The sequence below is a fragment of the Cyrtonyx montezumae genome, unplaced genomic scaffold (assembly GCF_038088225.1).
Source record: "Cyrtonyx montezumae isolate F1298 unplaced genomic scaffold, pur_monq_1.0 scaffold_0, whole genome shotgun sequence".
Lineage (NCBI taxonomy): Eukaryota > Metazoa > Chordata > Aves > Galliformes > Odontophoridae > Cyrtonyx > Cyrtonyx montezumae.
The window spans coordinates 17,809,082-17,826,913 of record NW_027071824.1 but is presented as its reverse complement, the minus strand read 5'-3'; the positions used below and the strand labels follow the sequence as shown (position 1 = coordinate 17,826,913).

The following is a 17,832-nucleotide window of genomic DNA, read 5'->3' as shown; positions in this document are numbered from 1 at the left end:
CTGCTCGTTATATAAGAAGATACAGAAGTGTTTCATTTGTATTTCAGTTGTTATCTCAACTTCTAAACTAAAATAGTTGGTGGTATTTTAGTCTGATCCCAATTTTTTCAGTAACTTGGTGGGCATCCATCTACCAATAGATGACTTTGTTAGCAAAGTAGACTTAATTGGACAAGGTTTGTTCTTCAGCTATCCTGAAAGGAAAAATGTAGTTTTGCTACTCCATTATGGTCAAAGTAACTTGGTTATACTACAGTTAAGTCAGTTAAAAGTGGTATGTATGGAGAAATGCACTGTACACCTCTTGACCTGAAGTTAGAAAGCAGACGTGGTAGCTCCTTCTGTTTTGCTTTCTGTTTGTAATCTATATGGAGATACAGATATTAGCAGGGGGGCTTCAATTATCTAGACTACTGAAATGAACAGACTGACAGCCTGCATGTGATGGTGTCTAATAATATTTTCTGTTAAGTAGGATGTGGAAATAAAAATGATTCCCATAACTTACAGAGATCTCAGCTGGGTGAGAAATATAAGGGCTTTTTCTGAAAACCATTTTCTTTCTTTCTTAACAATGGTAGGTTCTCATTACTGGTCCAGCAGACACCCCTTATGCAAATGGGTGCTTTGAATTTGATGTATATTTTCCACAAGACTATCCTAACTCCCCTCCACTTGTGAATCTGGAAACAACTGGAGGCCACAGCGTGAGATTTAATCCAAATCTCTACAATGATGGCAAGGTAGGTCATCTTCACTGTTTTGTGTAGATGTAACAATGAAATGCAACTGATGAAACTTCTCTGTTAAAGTTCTTTAGTGGTTTTGTGTCTCACATATGATTAAGAATGGGAGACCAAAGGCCTTTCTACTGCAGTAGCTGTCTTGCTTCCAGTCATGACCAGGAAGGTGTTGTTTTTTGCCCCTGGGATGTGGCATATTTTGTACTCCGGGTTTGGCAAACCTGGTAGTTTCTCCAAGCGGAAGTTACTCATCCAGACGCTTTGTGACTCTGTGTGTGTGTGAAGACAGATCTTGCTGTCTGGAAGGCCAGCAGGGTTTAAGAAAAGGGCAAGAGCTGATCAGCACTTTCCCAGTCTCCAGCAGCTTAACATGCCCCTCAGTCTACCAGTTTGTCCAATGACTTGCATTGCATAATGAAAAGTATGTCTTCATCTGCAACACTGCACAATATCAGTACTACTGCTACACAGTCAGTGGTGTAGTAGTTCCTTTTCCAAATTCTGTTAAAATTTCAGAAAATTTGCTCATAATTGACTCTTAATTAAAATGTTGAAGTGTGTATAAGAAGCTGAGAGAGGTATTGCACGCTCCCTGAATTTAGAGGTACTTGTTTTTTTCCTCCTTTTACAATCAAATGATCAGCTGCTTCTGACTAGTGGAGAAAACTTCTGTTAAAGCTGATCTTCAAAGTATAACGAAAAATAATTAAGCAATTTCAAATGGAAATGATCTCTTATCTGAATTGTCTTGCAGATAATTTATTTTTACAAACTGTATCAGCTGGAATGGACTAAAAAGCAAGCAATTTTGACCTAGAGAAATGTTCTTTTCCACTTTCCTTGCTAAATTAGTCAGGCCAAAATTTATTCAGGCTAACTGAAGTACCCAGGATCCTTTCCATGCACAAAATGTGCTTCGTATCACATGCAACCAGTTGCATTTGCCAAGTACATTGTCCCTCTCTGCATGCAGAAGTGTTTTTCTTAAGGGAAGAAAATATATCCTTTATAAAAGCAAATACAAGTCTAAACAAAGGATTGAATTAACCGTTTTGCTTTGAAAATACTGAGATTTTTGGAAATTATATTAAAAGATGAAGCAAATGACAAGTCCCTCCTAGCCCCCAGACTCCTTGTGGTGTGGCTCAATCTGAAGGTTCCAACTTCACAAAAAGTCAAGTATGCCAGGGAGATGCAACTTCCATTTATATTAAGAATAAGCACTAATGAAATTCTCTGTCGGACTATTAAAATGGCTGTCTGTGTATTTCCACTGAAGACCCACAAAACAGCTTTGACTGTACCAGAGTGGCACTCAGCTTCTTTAATGCAAAACATTTATGGCCAATGGTTTTTCCTTTTTCCACTACCTTTCTTGGCTTCCTCTTGCTCACTGATTTCAGAAGCTGTAACTTTCCTTTCCAGTACCAGACACAAGATTTTTTTTTTCTTAACATAAACACTGAATGTAATTCAAATGGGAGAGTGTTTATCCTTTTTCTTATGCTCAGCATTAAGTCATGGTGAATACTGTTATCTATTATTCTTATGTTTTGTATCATTGAGTTCCCTCTCTTTGATTGTTCCATTCTCTGATAAGGTTCAAGAACTCTATAGACTAGACTACAAAAAATTCAGATCAATTGTAAGAGCTGATAAGTATTTTCAATTTCTTGTTAGTTTGTGTGACAGAGAGCACCTTTGAAATGCTTAACCAGAATGATTTTCCTTAAAAACAAGAAGTGTTAGAACAGTATTTAAAGAAGAAAATAGAGAATCAGATATTAATGATTCATTTATTTTTGGAGCCACTAGAAACCTGAAGTTTTCTTTGAAGAAATGTAATGCATTTGTTTTATTAGCATGTTCTTCTTCCTTATCCACATTACATCCATCCGCTTTCATTTCAGATTAATTTTGTAGGAAATAAACTTGTCTATTGCAATGAAGTTAACGCAAGTTTGTCCAAGAAAAAGGAACTTAATGTGATGCTAACATTTTGTTCTACCAAGCAGGACAAATTTATTATAATATTTATCTGTGGCATTAACAATGTGACCTTCTCAGGTATGTTTAAGCATTCTTAACACATGGCATGGGAGGCCAGAAGAGAAATGGAATCCTCAAACATCAAGTTTTTTGCAGGTGAGTATTTTTTGTCAGTGACTACTAAGTCTGTCAATCTTAAGACTTTCTCTTAGTGATTTTACACTGGAATTTTCTTCCTTGGGTAATCACAAATTAAAGGAATTGTGAAATTCATCTTCTGTAACTGGTACTAACATGTTCATCTGAAATTGTCTAGGCATTACTTTGCAAATGGACTTGAGTTTAGTCCACCTATGTACTAGGTCAGTAAGCAAGGTCTAATCGAGAAGCTATGTTATTGAGTGTTGCTATTTAGAAGATAAAAAGCCACCACAATCAGTCTGATCTCCAAGTTCAGAGCATGGGAGAGTAAACTCACATCACAGTCACGAATGCAGGTAGATGCATCTTTATACGAGTCTTTCAGTGCACGGTGAAGGGGCTGTAGGGGAGTTCATAACAGTTGATTGTTACTTAAATGTTACTGCAGAGATGAAATTAATACACTGTGAATGTCCAGCACTCAAGCCATTCTCAATTTCTCTTGAGGAGTGCCTCTTTAAGATGATTTTTTTTTTACTTCCACATGTAAATATCCTTTCATTGTACCAGGAGCTTTGATGGGATGTAGTAATCTTTTTTACATATATCCAGGCAGTTACATTTAGCAGCTACAACTGAACTAAATAACTGCTTGAATTTGTCAGAACCTGGACTGAAAACTCACAGTATACAAAACTCCCACATCTTCAAGTATTTTCTTGTAATAGCAAATGCTGCAAGGTTGAGAAAAGATGTCTCCCCCATGTGAGAATCACTTTAATGCTATTAAAAAAAAAGAAATTCCAAATTATACTTTTGAAAAATGTTGCAACTTAACACTAAACTCCAATCTTGCCTTACCTGGCAAATCCTACCTCTTTTACTCAGAAGTTAAATATGAATAGCTGATAACTTAAAAGTAGTTAACTTTAGTAACAGGTCTAATCCAGTCAAATACAAAAAGAATTAATCAAGAGTTACATCATACTGATTTCTTAAGATTGCCTAGAGACAATTCCAATTGATTCCACATTTTTTGACTTGTATTGTGCAAATCAAGAAAACTACATCAAACCTGGCTGGACTGAACACTTGCAACCGAGTCCATATGGGTACCTTTTGTTCAAGGTATCAGAGCATCCAACTTAAACTTCTAAGGGGGCCTGGAAGCATGGTGTCTATTGATAATTCAGTTCTTTTGTAAATGTGGAGACCTGTCCTCATAGAGCTTATCACAGATTTTCAGTCAGTTGCAACAGGTTGCTCAGTGTTCTTGATACCTGCAGAAGTATTTTCCTGAGCAGGCTCAGAATGTCTCAGTTATCCCACAAATACATACACTCAAGATGATGTGTAAGTGCATGTTTTTAAGCAATCTAACCAGATGTGGAGGCAATGTTAACTCCAAATCAGCTGAGAAAACAGCTCCTATTCACTCTTTTCTTGTTTGCTCTCACGTCGTTCATTCTCTCTCTGTGCTTCATGCAGACTTCAGCTCTTGTACAAACTAACTGCCTTCTGCATTCACACACTACCTTCAATTCACTATCATCTTCTGGTGTTCTAATCCATGTGCAGTCTGAGTGACTGAATTTCCTGTATGACTGTCCAGCTATACACAAACTGAAGTTGTGCATTCTCATGCAGCAGATTTGGATTTTCCTAGGTTGTTCCTCCTGTTTTGCATCAGATAGCATCATTTAAAGGTTTTCTGACTGTATAATGCCTTCTATTTATGTGTATGTCTTTATACAGAGTTGCTTTTTCTGTATTTTCACCAGTGGTAGAATTTTCATGACTAAAATTTAAATATTCTTCTAGGTTTTGTTTATACTGCATTAGTAATTTTCAAATTCCACAGCAACAAGAAAGCACATATATTACTCATTACCCTTGTACTGGTAATGTAACAAAATATGTAGTTATTTAAGAGAGTCATCATTTTGAAAGCCATGAAAGTAGGTGAGTATGGCATTCTGGGTCAGTAGCTATATGCTTCTAGGTTTCAAATCAGGGGATTCACCATCCTAGACAAAAAAAGGCTTATGTAGGCTTATCTAATAACTGAGATACCATGGGAAATACATAATCTTAAATGATCTTCATTGTTGAGATCTGAGATGTTGCTTTTGTAAGCAGAGATTTTAGTAAAGCCAGTTCCAAAGCTTTCAATTTCTAAAGCCTTCAGTGACAACTATTGTGTGGAACATGTATCAAGTATTGCATCTGAACTTCTCTGAACCATTTTATAGCTCTGTTTGCACTGGATGCCGTTCTTTTAATAGCAACTCTTTGAAACCTCTGAATTTATCAAAGTATTTGTTTCTTTGTCTACAGTTTTGTCTTCACATTAGTTTCTTCTTTAAGCTCTTGCGAAGTACTTTGGCTGAACAGTGGCTTCCCCTGTAGGTAATACCCATTACAGATGACTGAGATTATCTTACTCAGATTTTTTCACCATCATGTCCCTCAGCTATAAACCATTCTGTAATGTCAAGTCCTAGTGGTTAGTTTCTGTAGGTAAACTGGAGTATTATCTTACTTGTTCCTTAACTACAAGCTTTTGATTGCAGGCAGAAATCTTTTTTTATTAGGAACTTTGTGACTTTCCTATAACAGGAAGTTTCCAAGCTAAAAGACCCAACAAGTGATTATAGGATCCAAAGTTTATGGTGCGGATTTCTATGCCACTGAAGATAATGTGGGCAAGATCCAAGTAACTCTTGCACACACTAACCTCATTGGTTGGATGGTACCTTGTTTTAAGCCTTCTTTTTATGTGATCGTAGTGTGATGTGCCACTTCAGGTATCTTAAAACACTCTGGAACTGCTGCATAGTGTTACACTCTGACTATCAATGAAATCGTGCAGAAATACTTTGCCAGTACAACAGTTTCTGTGTGTACAGGCAACCTGTCATGTCAGTAGCACTTAGTTATTTGATTGACTTAGTAGACAAGTTAAGCAACGTCCCATATATTACATGAAGAAATCTAGACTGTTGGACTTCCCTTAATTTTCTCCTAAGCAGCCAATGGAGATGTTATCCAAATTTTAAAAAATAAAAATAGTAGTGTGTGCAGTTTTTATTCTATCAATACACAGGTAAACAGCAAGCTACTTTCAGGTATGTGATGCTTTCCACACTTCAATTTTTGGCATGTTGTACTGTGATCTTTCACTAAAATTCAGTATAATAAAGACAGTTCTTATAAAAATAGGTTGCTCTGACTGAACGCTTCTGTAAGGAACAGTGGCTAGCAGTGTGGTTGCAGCATATGATCTGAAAAAACCTTACAGGTGCATTTAAGTTTTGATGTTCTAAATAGTACATTTCTATAAGAACAGTGTTCGGGAGAAGTGAGTTCTCTGATTTCAATATTACCGGATGCTGTAATTTGCCGTAGAGCCATATAATTAGCACTGGGAAATGAGTACAAAGCACAGTGCCAATTACAATAGCTTTCACAGGCAGACTCAGAATGTGTGTGGTGCAAATTACCTTCTTTACTATCTCTGTAACCTAATAGAATATTTTTTGTATGAGAAACTAACTTCTAAACCCTGGGATGTTTTAATAGATTAAATTATTTTTATAAACCATGTTTCAGAAAAGTTAAACTGGAAATTCTGAAGATACTTTGCATACTTCAAATAGTCTCAATTGAAATTACTCTTGAATTGGGGCAGTACTTTGCTAAGTTACTTAGTGAATCCAGAGAAACCGGGTTTGTCTTCAGTTCTGGAAGTAATTTTGTCTTCATTCTCATTTTGTATGTCTCAGTGAGCCAACTAGAAACAATTACTGCTGTGTGGTATTGAGTGCTGGTACAAAAAGAAAGAAGAGGCACCTTGGAGAGTGATCAAATGGCTCTGGAGTGCAAGACAGAGGGCAGGGCTGGATTTTATGCTAGCAGGAAGTGTTCACTCGAATTATCTCATTGAATATCCAGCTTTGATTTCTTAAATTGAGCATAAGGAAGACATGCTGAAGTTGGACTTTGTGTTCTGAAGGGAGTGAATTCAGACTGGCTTTGAGATGTTCAAAACTGAAACGTTCTGCTGCATTTATAGTCTGCCACCAGTCTTTGCTTTGGTGCTTGATTTTCTTGTATTCATGAGTCTTAGTAATCAGTTATGGAAATCATACAGGGTGAGTTACAGGTGATGTTTTTGTGGCATTGTAAGGTCATCGCACTTCGTTCAAGACGTCTGGATGGCCTTGGAACTCTAGAAAAGAAACACTGGCAAATTATTCTAAATGCTCTTTCCAACCAGTATCCCTATTGAAGAGTGGCTGTTTATTTGTGCAGCTCAGTCCTGGTACCACATGGACTTGCTTGGGTCACTTATTTTAATTTTTTTTGAAGAAGACGACTCAAGGATGGCATCACCTACTGGAATTCATGTAATATCTGTATCTTAAGCTATTTATGGTGAAGACAAAGCTCCACATTCTGAGAGATGAACAAGTGAAGTACACTAGTGAAAACTGTAAAGGTACTCCTGAATTCAAGAAGTAAACTGAGTAGAGGAATAAAACTGAAGAGCTGAAGTGTAGCTGTGCTATCTTTACTAACAATCAGTGTTAAATTAGTCCAGAATTTATCAGGACATACTAGGTTATGATTACTGTCTGAACAGTGCTTAACATTTTCAGGTTTATGCTATAGAAATGTGTTAAACAGTAAGCACATACATCAAGCAAAATAAAAACTTGCAATGATTTGTTCAGGGTTCCAATGGCACTTTCTGAGTATATTCCTTGAAAAGATTATTTCATAGCACAAGGTAGATTTTCTGTTCCAGATTATAAAATACTATGCAGTTTCTGCTTCAGCATAGTAAAATTGAAACTCTGGACTTCAGCAGAAGAGATTTCAACTTGTTCAGGAATTGGCTTTGGAGAGCTGGTCTATTAGTCCCCTTAAAATTTAAGAATGATGTATTCCAGTGTGTCAAGTCAAACAAGAGTGGCAGAAAAGCAGTTTGAGTAAATAAGGAACTCCTGCCTAAGCTCAACTGCAAAAAGAAAGTACACAGAAGGTGTAGGAGGGAATGGGCTTCACGTAAGGAATATTAAGGCATTGGCAAGGTTTCTCAGGAAAATCAAAGCTCAGCTGGTGTTAAAAATGACAATATCTAAAGAAGAAGAAGGGCTTCCTATAAGTATGTTGGCAGCAAAAGAAAGCTTTGGGAAGTTTTGGTCCTGCTGCTCAGTGGAGCAGAAAATATAGGCGACAAAGGACATGGAAAAGGCATCTTCATCATTCTTTAGCACTAAAATTTGCTTTTCCTTTTACATGAGTTCCCTAGGTCTGTGAGAAAGAGGAATTGCTCACAACAGAGAAAATAAGTATTCAACTGAGTCTGCAAGTTCATGGAACCAAATCTCATGTATCATGGAAGCTAGCCAGTGCCATTGCAGAACTGTCATTTCTCGTCTTTGAGAAGTCACAGCTAGCATGGCAGCTTCCTGATGACTGGAAAATCTCACACCATTGTCAAGATAGGCAAGGACAGTGTGGGTAGCTACAGCCTGTTTAGCAACACAGGAGTAACAAATTCTCCTGGGAGCTATTTTCAAGTACTTCGAAGACAGTAGTTAATGTGAATGTACTCGGCTGAATAGAATCTAATGTACCTGCTTGATGTCTACAGTGAGGTATCTGGCCCTACACAAGGGGAGAGCAGTGGACCTAGTTTACTTTGACATCAGCAAAACCTCTGATCCAGTCTCCTTCAGTATCCTTACAACCAAATAGGGGAGATATGGATTATAACAAGGTGGAAAAGTGGCTAAAACCAGTGGCAGAGAGATGGGGAAGTTATAAAGAAGACAGAGCCAGATAGCTCTTAAAGATGCAGAGCAACAGGACAAGTATCTAATGACATAAGTTGGCATGTGGGAAATGTTGGTTAAACATTAGGAAGAGCTCGTTTTTTCACTATGAAGGTGACGTGACACTAGGATAAGTGTCCAAAAGAGACTGAAATCTCCACGCTTTGAGATGTTAATGTTTGCTCTCTTTACAGGGGAAAAATATGATTTGGAGAATATAGTTGTAGTTCCTTACATCATATATCTTTCCCAAGATCCAACTTTGTTATCAAGAGATGAGCTTTTGAACTATACCAATAAAGCTGATGTAGAAAGGTATTAAGCAATCTTATTCTCAGTGAAGTACTTTTTCTTAGATTAATTGGTTAGATTCAGTTGTTAGAAATCTCCTACAGCATTTAAGTTTAAAATGCTCAAGTTTTTTTAGAGCTTGAGTTTGAAAACAGTAAGAGAGTTGTTGGAAAAAGTTCTGTCATTTTTCCCCCAACACACACACACACACACAAAAAAAAAAAAAAAAACACTTCATAGCTATTAAATAGAAAACAGCTGGAGGATGAAATAAATTGCTTGGAAAGAATTAAGTACTACATGTTTTTTTTATTTCTGACTCAGAGATTGAGCTATTAACAGACCACCCAAAAACACTCCAGCAATTGACTTTTCTGACCCAAATTAAACTGGAATATCAGTTTAAAGTTTTTCATTCATTGCAATTATTATACACAGTAACAAAAGCTTATTAAGGCCAAGAAAGTACATATAGTCCAAATTTCTCTATCATAGCTATTTAAAAATTATATATTTAAAATATAAAATTCAAAAAAGTAAAACTCATTTACTTTCAGGCACACGAAGGCCACAGAATATACAAATCACCACAACTCCTTAGGTATCTGAACTGTTGGAACAGAAGTAGATTACTTGTCTTCCTTATAGCGTTATAAATAACTATTTTTGTGCTGAGACTCAATTTGTGCAGAACATTCTGTATACTTGAATGCATTTATCTGCATTTTTACTTTTAATTGTAGTGCAAGATAGCCATGGCAACTTCTAGTTAAATGCGTGGCAGGCAGGGGAGGCAATATTTAATGTAATGTCTTAGCTCAAACTGGGGAAAGCTAGTTCATACGCGACCATGTGCCCTATCTATTAGGATAAGATTTTGCTGGGCTAAAATGCCTGGCTGTTCTACAGTTTGAGCGCATCAAGTACACACGTACAAATAGCAAGAGTTGTGGCATCAAAAGAGCTAAGGATGTGGTTCCTTGAGGTGCTGTTGAGATTAACTTAACTCATTCAACTCCTTCTTGGCTGTTGTTTTGAAATAACTTACTATTTAGACATTGCATCATTGTAGTCAGTAAATGTGACCGAGTGAGTATGGAAAGCTGAAATGTTTCTTTGCTGTTGTTGCTACAAGAGAAAATCTGTGAGGACACTGCTCCTAATCACAGAGCACAACTACTTAGTTGTCGGGGCACTGCCTTCTGAGGGAACAGCCCTTGGCTGTGTACATGGTAGCTATCTCATGTAAAGTTTGTGTTCTGCATGTTCCAAGAAAAGAATGACTACTTTCATCCAAATTCGCAAACAAGACTCATGAATTAGGGGATATGCCCAAGCTTTGGGTTATATCTAGGCTGGGATGAGAGTTCTAGAAACATCTACCTAGAGTTTTTTTGTTTTTTTTTTTAATCTACTGCAGTGGTACCTTGCAACTCACTATCATTCTGAGTAGGAGAGGATCAAGACTGCTGACTTACCTTGATAAATTAGCTTTCTTTCACAACGGTTGCAATTAGAAATGTATTGCTTTAAACGTTTTATTTTGCTGATTTTTATTTATTTTTTTTTAACTTAGTTTTTACATTTTCTAGGCATTTGAACTAAATATGCAACAGTAAGCATTAGATTTTTAAGGTGTAGTAATGGTTTCAGTTTGAAAACACTGAAATTCCCTACTTGCAAATACTCCATACTGCAAATAAGAATGCTTTGTCATAAGTGTTTTCACATATCAGTATGCAAAATTATGTATACATTTAAAAGCAAGTGAACTGCAGTTCTAATGCGTGTTTTTTTCCTTTAACAGGTGTTAGTCTCTGTTCAATCTCTTATACTTGTAGCAGAACCATATTTTAATGAACCTGGTTATGAACGATCAAGAGGTACTCCGAGTGGTACCCAGAGCTCCAGAGAATACGATGGAAATATACGACAGGCAACAGTCAAGTGGGCAATGCTTGAACAAATCAGAAATCCATCGCCATGTTTTAAGGAGGTGGGTTTTGTGAAACTAAGTAAATATCTTCTTTATGTCAGAATAGTCAAGGAAACTGATCTTGGAAACATGCTTATTATGTTCCTTTTCACAACTGCTTTCTTGTACAAAGAACCAGTGTTCAGTGACTCTTTCCGCTGTTCAGTAGAATGCTGAGAGTGATGCAAATACTTGGAAACATGTTTTGCGTGAGATATCTGGTTTTTGTTGTATTGTCTTTATCCTCTGGCACAGCTGACACTGGAAACTGAACGGAACAAGAATGCACCTGGCTTTCACAGATCCTTTTCTGGGAAAGGGCTCTGTGACAAACTGGGGGTGACCAATAACTCAGGCTTGGTGCATAGGTTGATTAAAACATGATTTGTATAGGTTGGCTCAGTCTTAATACCACGTGTTGCCTTTTACATCAAAGAGTCAACTGTTGATCAGCCCTGGAGTGGACATTCAGTCTCTGTTGATCAGCTTAGGTAACAGTGAAGTATGAAACGTTTTCTATGAAATGTAAATGTGAAGCACAATTAGGAAACGTTTTGGATACACTAAAACAATGCAAATTGGAAAAATAACGAATTTCAGCCTTCATGTTATTCACAAAAAAGTGCATGAAAGAAATCTTTTCCTTTGAAAACAACTGTCTTGATGTTGTGTGAACAGTACTAACCTTCATCCATTCAAACTGCCTTAAAAACTTAATTGGAAAAAACTAAATTGTTTAATTTTTTGACATGCCTGAAAATGAAATAAAACTCACTCAGAGTATCACAGAGTAATGTAAGTTTTAGGGACCTCTCTCATTGTCCTTAGTCCAATTCCATCCCCGAAATTGGTCCATTTAGGTTGCAGGGATTTCAACATGCATGGCAGACAATTCAAGGAGAAAAAGTGTGGAAGTTACACGAAGTAAGAGAAAATGTACCAAAAAGATGTGTAATTGTAAGTGTGACATTGGAGTGAGGGGGTAATCTCCCATCCCTTCCTTACTATCCATAAGAACATCCTTTGGAATGCAGAAAACTTTTTCCGCTTAAATTACTCAGTGTCTTACAGAATGAGAAATCATGAACATTTAACCTGTGTAACAGAAGTTAAGTATTCTGTCCACATACAGGTGGAAAATGATATGCTATATACTCTGGTGTTTGGTATTAATGCAGAAAAACATGGTTGCTATTCTAAGCTACTTCTTGTTTTATTCATTAAGTTGACGACCATGATAATGCCATGACACCTAATCAAACAACTTCTGCTAATAGGCACTATTTATTCTTAAAGGTAACAATTTAATTTTTGCAAAAATTTTCTCCACTTATCATCACTTTAAGTTAAATGAAGATATTATAAGTTGGTGACATCTGACAAGAACATTACGTCTTTCTTTTCCTGTGCACAGAAATGAAGGATATATAATTTACAAGATTTGATAATTGAATTCCAGTTTAACGTTATGGTACTTCTGAAAAGAATCCTAAGACCATTACATGATTATTCTGTAGCTTAGGTTTTTACTGCTTTCTATGAAAGAAGCTTGTAAGCTGCAATCCTGCTGCTCTTCAGGAAGGTAAAGTAATGAAGTGTACCCAAACAGGGTTGCTTCAATGGAAAAACTATCACTCTGTGAGAACAGGGGGCTTGCACATAGCACATCATTACCAGAAGACAGATGTTGAAAACAATAAAGCCACTAGCTTCCTAAATGCAGTATTTGTCACTAGGACTGAGTTAAACTAAACAACACAATGTGTAAATGTGAAGTAACATTGAGAAACAGATATCAGTTTGTAGTACTATCTTGGACATTTGAAACTCCCTTCTGTGAGCAGTGTTTCTGCACAGAAGAGAGCTGGCTAGCACTTAAGAGCTTTGGATCCAAAGCTATTTTGTTTTGGTTTAGACTTCTGCCCACATTTCCCAAAGTACAATTCTCATTTCTCCCTGTGTTTTCCTGTTCTTTTTTTTCTCTCCAGGTGCTTTTAGGCTTGATTCTGTAGGATAGTATGATTAAATCCTCAAGACTATAAGAAATCTGAGGCTATGATAGCTTGCTTCTATGAGATGTCTGAGGTTAACATAGCTTGCCTGCATGTTAAAAAGCTATAATCGTACAAGATTAAGCATGGGGTCCTACCCTAGTGCGTTATGAGATGAGAACTTAAGAGAATTCCCTCTGTGCTTCATTGAATACATACCCCCTTCACTGTGAAAAGCAGCATTTATCTTTCTTTACATAGCACAAAAGTAAGAGGAAATTATGCACTGAGAAACGTTATGTTTTTCATTGATGCAATAGCTGAATTTATTGGAATAACGCAACATTTGGTTTGTAGTCCATCCAAATGAGAATAAGTTCTGAGTTATCTGAGCATTTCTCTGAGGCAATAGCTTACTGTTACGAACTGTTGGGTTTTGTAGGGTTGTGTTAGGAACAACTGAAACAACTACAGTTCAGCAATACACTACCACCTAGAAGCTTAGGACTAAGAAAGAATATACATCCTTCCACTCACACTATCTTCTGTCTTGAGCAGTCTTCCCTTTAGTGTCCTAAATGAGAAGACGACCCAAGAGATCTAGACTGCCAATCTGTGGGAGTACTTCCAAACTCCATTATGGTCATAAGGAACACATCCAGAATTTGAGTCTATTAGGCTTTCAATCTGCAGTTTTTCCTTAGACAAACAGCTATATTCTCTAACTTCTAGAGGGAGAGATTATTTTCTCAATTATATTGCAGTGTTGCCAAGAACCCACTGTGCTCAATAAAAATTTCTGTAATTTTATTGTCTCTTTCACCAGGCAGAGTTTTTAAAATCTTTTAAAGACAAAGCCAACACGAAGTAGAGTTTCATAACTTTGTATGTTTCATTGTTTGTTAATGGTAGGTTTTAATTTGGGGTGGGGTTGTTTTTTGTATTATTTTGGCTATTTTTTAAACTCCATCTAGAAATATCAAATGTGTGATCGTAACATGGGTGCAGCTAAATACCATTGATAGAGAATTGTAGTGTCCTCAGTGATGCTGTGTATGCCTGGAGAGTACAGTGTGGTTGTTTCTCTTACAAGCATTTGATCCTTCTTCTCTATGCAGAAGCATGTTATTTTTCTGTGCTTAAACTGCTCAAACGGTTTCTGCTGATCTGCTTTCGGTTCAGACAGCAAGCAGTCAGTAACAAGAGAACATAGGGTGCTTATAAAAGAAGCATTGGTGGGAAGTGTAGAACAGGGCAGTGAAAGCAGCAATGAAAGTCCGAACATTTTATCTTGTATCCTTGCACGTATGTTAATGTCAGTGTACATACCTAGTGCCTGCATAGTAAGGTCATCTTTGGACTGGAGAATGTCTGACATTCCACTATCACTTGGCTGTTCTGACATATTATTCATTGTTTGGTGCTTTATGATCCTTACAATGTTTTGGTCCTTATCCATTTGGCCTCATGGGGCTATTGCAGGTTTTGTATTATTTAAGTATATGGTTCTTAGATGAAAACACTGTGTGTTTTCTTCCTGAATATTTTCTTGCAGGTCATCCACAAACATTTTTACTTGAAAAGAGTGGAGATCATGGCTCAGTGCGAGGAGTGGATAGCAGACATACAGCAGTACAGCAGTGACAAACGGGTAGGCAGAACTATGTCCCATCATGCAGCAGCTCTCAAGGTGAGACTTGCTTTTTTAACTTTGTTCTTTAAGCCAGAAATGGCGAGTAGCAATTAAACTGTACAACAGCTGAGTTTTCTAATAACAATGACTAAAACCAAGATTTCACAGCTGTCAAAAGCTGAAGTGTATGTACAGTCCACTTTCCCAGTATTTCCTTTCTACAAATAAGATCTTAGTTTAGTTCTTGTTCTGCCTATTTCTCCATAAATATTTATGTAAGGCATAAATATTTTATTTTCTTCTAAGTATTTCATTGTTCATTTGCTTTTATGACAGAATTGTTCTACAGCCACCCTTCAATAAATGTGAAGCTTAATTCCTTTCCAGAGAACAATCTTTCTGGATAGACACACACAGTTAATTGTGATCTGTTACTTTATAGATGTGCTTTATCCTTTGTTTTAAAAACTTTCATCAACACAGTTATAACTATTTACATGTTTTCTTCCATCCTTGTGTATTTTGTCTTTCACACGAACTACAGACTTTTGTATAAAATATTCTTTATCTAATTATATGGGGAAATTTGTAAAGATTTATTTTTTTCTGTTGTTAGACCTGCATTCGTTTGGTGTGATTGGTTGTTAAAAGGTTATTAGTTAAAATCTCCATGTATCTGTCTCTACGACAGATCTCATCATAAACTGTTGGATAGTTTTGACTGTGACCTACCTTGTCCAAGGCAGGCCAGTTTCTGTTGTGATCTCAGAACACAGACGTGTCTCGAATGCGAAAGAAATAGCACAACACTTACACTTATGCTCTTGTTTGCTGCAGTTCTTTGTGCTGCCTTTAGTTTGTCCCCAGTAGCACCTCATTACTGTCACTATAGGGATTTGATTTAGTAGTTCAGTGGGTAGGGATGGTGATAGGAGGATGGTTGGACTAGATGATCTTGTAGGTCCTTTCCAACCTTATGAACCTATGAACTATAAGGAAAGCACTCGTCCTTGAATGAGAGCTATGAGAAAACCTTATACAGGCAGCGAAATAAGGCATTAAAACCTTTGCTACTTACTCCTTTTGTTGTCTTCTGTTCCCTAAACCTGTGAAAAGTCACGTTTTAACTGTGGCCTTCAGCGCTGACTACTTCTTGTATATTTAGCGTCATACAGCTCAGTTGCGGGAAGAACTTCTGAAACTTCCCTGTCCTGAAGGACTGGATCCAGACGCTGATGAGTCAGTGGAAAAATGCAGTGCCACGAGTTCAGAAGAGACTATGCTGCACGAACAGGTGAAACCCAGCAGCAGTAAAGATATCCCCACTGATTTCAAGTCATGAGTTGCATTGACATGGACTTTCTAGACACAAAGGCTTTGAAGCACAAGCCAAATATGTCAATATTTGTATGTAAGAAACTAATTATGTAATAGGCAATGAAACTGAAACTATACTATGCCCTTAAGGATATACAGTTAAATTCAAGATGATCTTTTATTTACCTGTACAAGAGTGTAAACTTTTTTGTGCTTTTATTTTTCAATTGTGAGAACCACTGATTGGTATGTTTAAAAAAGTTATGTATACAAGAAATGGATAAATCGCTGATATATAAGGGAAAACTACCTTAGGAAAGAATGTTTACTGAATGTTTATTATTTTTTTTTACTTGTAGAGTGAGGGCGGTTGTAACAAAGAATATATATTGGTCATTCTTACAGCTACTATTTAAAGTCAGAAAATTTTCACTGAATTTGATAGATTTTACGTTTGGCCATATATTCATGCTCATATTTGATTCTAAAGAAAACCTCCTGTATACTTCAATAAAAGTTAAATGGACATGATCCCTCTTTTATGATTTACTGGTACATTTTTTAAATAAACTGCCATAAAATGCGATATAGCTGAAGGCTTGCACTTGTATGACTGAATTCATTGCAGTCAACATATTTAATTTTATGCTTACTAATTCTAAAATGCAGTTGAAATAAATGCACATGGTTTTACCTCATGCCAAAATCTGGACTTCTGAATTCATCTTTTATTTAGCTAATTTAAGCAAGCTAACACGGTTCTAAATTTCTAAAGGGCTGTTGTGGAACAAAGTCTGTTTTCTGTTGAAATGTCTGATTTTTACATGATAATGATAATAACTGAACTTTTAAGTACTGATGAGCTGTGCCATGTAGGACACTTAATGTTCTGTCTATGTTGCTGCATAGGCTTATTTCTAATTTTACTCTCGCAGCCACAGGTTCCTAACTAAAAAGGGATTTCATGATTCAATTATCACGTCTCAACTTTAAAAATTGATAATAATGCACTTTACATTAAGTAGTTCCTGAAGGACTAAGAAGTTAATAGTGGTATTACCTCAGGCTAAATGATCTGTTGTATTAATACTACAAGTGAGGTAAAAAAAAAAAAAAAAAAAAAAACAACCTCTTTTTTGTTTTCTATTTGTTCTATAAGCAGCACGCTGGAATTTTTTCAGTTTTTGTTTTACTGTATATTGTTTCTGATCATTAAAAGTGGCACCCACTGAGGTTGTGTTTTGATGCGGATGGTTAACAGGCATTGATAGTTCTGTCCAAAGTACAATTCTGTTATTTTGATTGTGTTATCCCAAGGCCCATCCAGATATTACATAATCCTCAAAACATCAATTTAAGCGTTTCTGTGTTACTTCAGGAAACCCTTAAAAAGGGAAGCCAGCAGCTCTGTGCCAGTTTTGCACAGGTAAGTGTACAAAACGGAGTTATGCCATGGTCAATGTGTTACACTGGTATCGGTATTAAAACAGCACTGTGTTTCTCTAGGTGGGTATTTACTTACCTTTTAACTATTGTACAAAAGAACTCTGATATTCTTGTAAAGGCTCCAAAAGCAAAATTACCACAAAGTAGCAACTATGTTTAAGTTAGTGATTTCCATTAAAGCTCTTCTTTTAGTGTTTAAACCCTCCGTCTACAGGAGCACAGGATTTTTATAAAATCCTGGTGCTTGTGCCAAAAAACATACCAGACCTAAAGATCTGTCTTATATGTAAAGATATATATTTTTAACCATTAAAAAAAATATATTAAAAACCCTCACAAGAAAACACTCCTGACATAGAAAGCATCTAACTTGCATTATCTGACTTGAAGAGGCTGTACCATTTTCTCTTAGACTGTATTTATAGTACGATGGTGATGTTAATGTGAAGTCACTGCTGTTAAA

The 17,832-nt window shown here is 36.5% G+C and overlaps 1 protein-coding gene across 2 annotated transcripts in view; it reads left to right on the top strand.

Moving 5' to 3' along the window:
• Nucleotides 1-16,621, top strand: part of BIRC6 (baculoviral IAP repeat containing 6) — a 163,177-nt gene extending 146,556 nt beyond the window's left edge. For both annotated transcript variants that reach the window (XM_065729152.1, XM_065729144.1), the window contains exons 70-74: nt 582-743; nt 2,811-2,888; nt 10,815-11,003; nt 14,529-14,663; nt 15,772-16,621. In XM_065729152.1, the coding sequence (XP_065585224.1) occupies nt 582-743; nt 2,811-2,888; nt 10,815-11,003; nt 14,529-14,663; nt 15,772-15,948 (741 nt within the window). In that variant the 3' untranslated portion in view covers nt 15,949-16,621. The remainder of the gene's footprint in view (nt 1-581; nt 744-2,810; nt 2,889-10,814; nt 11,004-14,528; nt 14,664-15,771) is intronic.
• The last annotated feature ends 1,211 nt before the right edge of the window (nt 16,622-17,832 follow it).